Source organism: Gavialis gangeticus, unplaced genomic scaffold, assembly GCF_001723915.1.
Source record: "Gavialis gangeticus isolate Ggan-Ray unplaced genomic scaffold, GavGan_comp1, whole genome shotgun sequence".
NCBI lineage: Eukaryota > Metazoa > Chordata > Crocodylia > Gavialidae > Gavialis > Gavialis gangeticus.
This window is the reverse complement of record NW_017729032.1, coordinates 50,962,651-50,966,672: the sequence shown is the minus strand read 5'-3', so window position 1 is coordinate 50,966,672 and position 4,022 is coordinate 50,962,651. Positions and strand designations below refer to the sequence as shown.

At 34.3% G+C, this 4,022-nt stretch overlaps 1 protein-coding gene across 4 annotated transcripts in view; it reads left to right on the top strand.

Moving 5' to 3' along the window:
• Positions 1-4,022, top strand: part of N4BP2L2 (NEDD4 binding protein 2 like 2) — a 118,139-nt gene that overhangs the window by 53,277 nt on the left and 60,840 nt on the right. For 3 of the 4 annotated variants that reach the window (XM_019524515.1, XM_019524516.1, XM_019524514.1), the window contains exon 6: positions 1,448-1,591. The exons of the other annotated variant lie outside the window; for it this stretch is intronic. In XM_019524515.1, coding sequence (XP_019380060.1) covers positions 1,448-1,591 — 144 coding nt within the window. The remainder of the gene's footprint in view (positions 1-1,447; positions 1,592-4,022) is intronic. 4 annotated transcript variants of the gene reach the window in all.

Sequence of the window (4,022 nt, the reverse complement as noted above, 5' to 3'; positions counted from 1 at the left end):
AGGGTGGGGCAGGAAGTGTGAGTTTACCACCCCTGCATTACCTCATTGGTAATCTTCTAATGCTTACTTTTGTAGGAGACCTTAGTTGTTTGATTTCATTCATTTTTTCTATTGACTGCTAAATATTAAACATTGGTAATTCATATTTCATATATCTTGAGGTGATGTATATTCTAAGGAGACCACTCTTAAGTGTCAGCTTAAATAGGTATATTAATTGCTTTTTCCTTAGAAACTTTATTCTTCCTAATTGGCCATGTACTGATTGGACTTGCTGAGTGAACACGTAGAGTTTGTCCACTACTTTTTTACCTAATGCAAAACAACTTTTTTCCACAATGCATAATTAACTTGTGGGATTCATTGCCACGGGAAGATAGCATAGCCTGGTTCAAAAAGAGACTAGACCGATTTATAGATGATACATCTATTAATGGTTATTCAGCAGAGTGGTTGAAGAGGTTTCCTCTGACATCTCTAAACCAGTAATGGTAGATGCCAGGGAAGGTACTGAATGGGGATAGATCACTCTAGATCTGTCCAGCTGAGTGATCTTTATGGAATCCACCCCACCACTGTCAGAGACAGGATCATGGGCTAGATGGACCGTTGGTCTGACCTACTATGTCATTTCTGTTTGCTAAACTCTTTGTAGGGGTAAAGTGCGAGACAGTTTTGTTGACCTTCTCTTCCATAAGAGTATCTTATATTTTAATTCTTGGTATATATCTGCAGATAGGATCAGGAGGTAATGTTAGATGTGTTTAAAATATTCTGTCCATATAACTTGATCCACATAAAATGGTTCGTTACTTGTTAAGACTTTATGCAGAGTGTTTCATTTATTAGCAAATTTCTTGATGCTATATAATTTTTTGGCATTCTTGTGCTGTTCTTGCAAACTATAGATGAGGTCTTAAATCCATGCATTCATTCATCCTGTCACTTTTATACCCCTAATCACTGTAGAATCTGGCAGATAAAAAGAAAGAAATATTCTCGAACAGTTTATGTACATTGTCAATGCCATATTTCAGTTGAAGAAAGGAGAAGAGTTTAGTATCGTATTAAATATATTGCATACAGTATATGCAGTAAATAGTGGTTAAAAAGATTCAACACAATTTTAATATTGTTAGACTTTAAATACTATGCAGTTAAATCTGAACTTTTACATAGCACAGCATGTTAGTTTCCATATGCATGTAATCGAATGACTTAGTAATGAATGTATGTCTATTTAAATTATATTTAACCATATTGTTATGTAATGTTAAAAAACCCACTTGGTTTCTTCAGATCCTGAAAATGGAAAGAACATTAAATGGCAATTAACAGTTCTGTGAGAGCATGGAAGGAGCCAAATGCAATATTCTGCCATAGCTTAAAAAGATTGTAAATGAATTAAAAATATGAAAACATTTATTTAAATGTTTTATTTTTGTAGGAAGAATAAACATGGGGTCACACGTGAGAAGATTGCTCAGATGTTGGATCGTTATGAATATCAAATATCCATACCTATTGTAATGAATTCAGTGACACCACCTCACAAAAGTACACAAAGGCCACCTCCACAGCGAAGACAGAGGTGGGGAGGCTGTATAGACTCTTGGAGTTCTTTCAGTGGTTCAGATAACCGATAACTCAGGTTCCAGTCAACTAACACCAACTTGTTTTTCATCATTTTAAAAACAAAATATTAAGTAGTGGACCTTCTCCTGTGTTTTAAATAGGCATAATTCAATTAAAAAGCCTTTCCCTCTTGGAGGTTGTTCCATTATCCGGCTTAAATGTAAATAAAATTTAATATTAAAATGTATTTTAAGTACTGGTAAAATTTATATTTGTTACAGTTGTACTAACTTTGGTTTTAGTAAAACACCTGGAATAGCATGAAGTAAACCAGAGTCTTCCTTTATAGGTGTCAGTCAATGACATTGCTGTCTACTGAGAACTGTTGAGCAGTTTCTTTTAAAGAAGTCGTAACAGAACTTTGTTGTCATTGCTTGTTTTTTTCTTTTTCTTTTTTTTAAGAACTCAAAGTCCAAAGGAATAAGCTACTTATGTAGTATATTACTTTGTAATAACTTCCATTGTTTTTTAATATTCTACCCTGGCCAAGATTTATACTGAACAGCTTTTTTTTTTATTTCTTGCTAGATGCTTCTTTTTTCATTTAATCGGTGCCCAGTGATGACACATGTATAACCCACATTTCCTTTTCTCTTTATCTCGGAGGTACATTCGATAGCTTAAACTGATGTGCTGCAATTGCAGTATTCACTAGTGTGAAACTACAAACCATGATTTGTCTTGGAGTTATTCACAGTCCATAGTAATGTACTGAATACAATTGTTTCTAAAGACTGGATATTTTACTAGCTTGGGAGATCATTAATCAGCATGAAAATTGCAGCTTCATTCCATTTAAGTTTACAGGTCTAAAGTGCAGCATCAAAGCTGAGTGTCTGAGTCAGCTTTTCTATTTTATCATAAAAAGAATACCTTAAATATTAATGTGCCAGATCCCAGATTATCTGACATGTCACTTAGACTGTATATAGCTCTATCAGTTAGATGCAAGTAGACTGTGGTCTAATTTCTGTAAAACCACACTAAGTTCTTTTCAGGATTTGGCATAGGTACTATAGTTTCTGTTTGGCAAATGCCAAAGACTGAGCCAGCATGGAGGTTGATAGATTCATCTATTACCAGATACATTTTTACTTTAGACACTTGTGCAATGATAAGAGTTTGCTTTGATGCTTGCCTTCATACCCAGTTGCTGGATTTCTTCTGTATTGACATTGTTTTGGAAGTCCATTGCAAGACTGACAAAACTAATATTTGTATGTTAGTATTGTGGAGATATATATATAAAATTGTGGAGATATATATCTATATATCCACTACTAAAAGAATAGTTTTGAACTGTTTAAACTTTAGTTTCATTCTTGTTTATGTTCAGTTTTGCTTTAATTTTCATATTGTAGCACAACTTTGAAAGAGGTAGGTGGCAACACCAGGATGAGAATGTTTAAAAACAAAGCAAAAAGATTTGATTCAATTTGATCTGATTAAATTAAAGGTGGGGTACGGAAATCCTATACGTTTTTGATTTAAACAAACAAACAAACAACCCCTCCCTCCCATAAAAAAACAAACAAAAAACCCCCACAAATTAAAAAACCCTACATTTTGGTTTAAAAGATTGCAGTTAGTGTAGAGAGATGCCTGAGCTGGCTTGGGTATCAGAAGGAGTCTGTGCCTATTGACCCAAAGCTCAATTCTAGTTAATTTATTCTGCTTAGTAACAGAGTAAACTAAAAATAAATTTGGAGCTCTGTACTGCTTCAGTAAGAAGTTTTTAATACTTGAGTAAACTCATCTAAAGCTAGTTTAATTTCTACACTACACTAAGTCTGTGATATATATGTTTACCATTGTTTCTTCCACGGCACATACTGCAATTATCTTAATTACCATTTATGAACTGACTGGCTGCTCAGTGCAAATTTTTATGACTTCATATAGTTGACATTTTAGTATTCTAAGAACTGCAGTATATCATCAGGCTCAACTGTAATATTTTTGAAGGTGAGCATTAGCAATAGGGTCAAGTAGACTAAACTATGAAATTATTATTTTGTTGTGGACTTTTTTACTTTTTCAAAAGTAAGATAGTAATGATTTATAAGTTCAAGGAAAAGTGTAGATGTTATTTTAAAGATGGCTGTATATAAAACTATATATTATAAGGTCCTACTGAATTTACAGTGGAAGTGGGTTTCTGATTGGCTTTGGGGCCCTTGTGGTTACTTCTGCCCAGTCAGGAGGCAAAAACAGTGCCATATTTAAAACCATGATTTTTGCCTCCCTGCCAATCAGGAGCAAACAGTGTGGCCCGTCGACCGATTGGTGGGGGTGGGGAGCCTTGCAGAGGTATCTGCTATATTAAAGGACCTGATATGCAGACCACTTCCACCATAAATTCAGTAGGGGCCTAATTATAGTGTTAG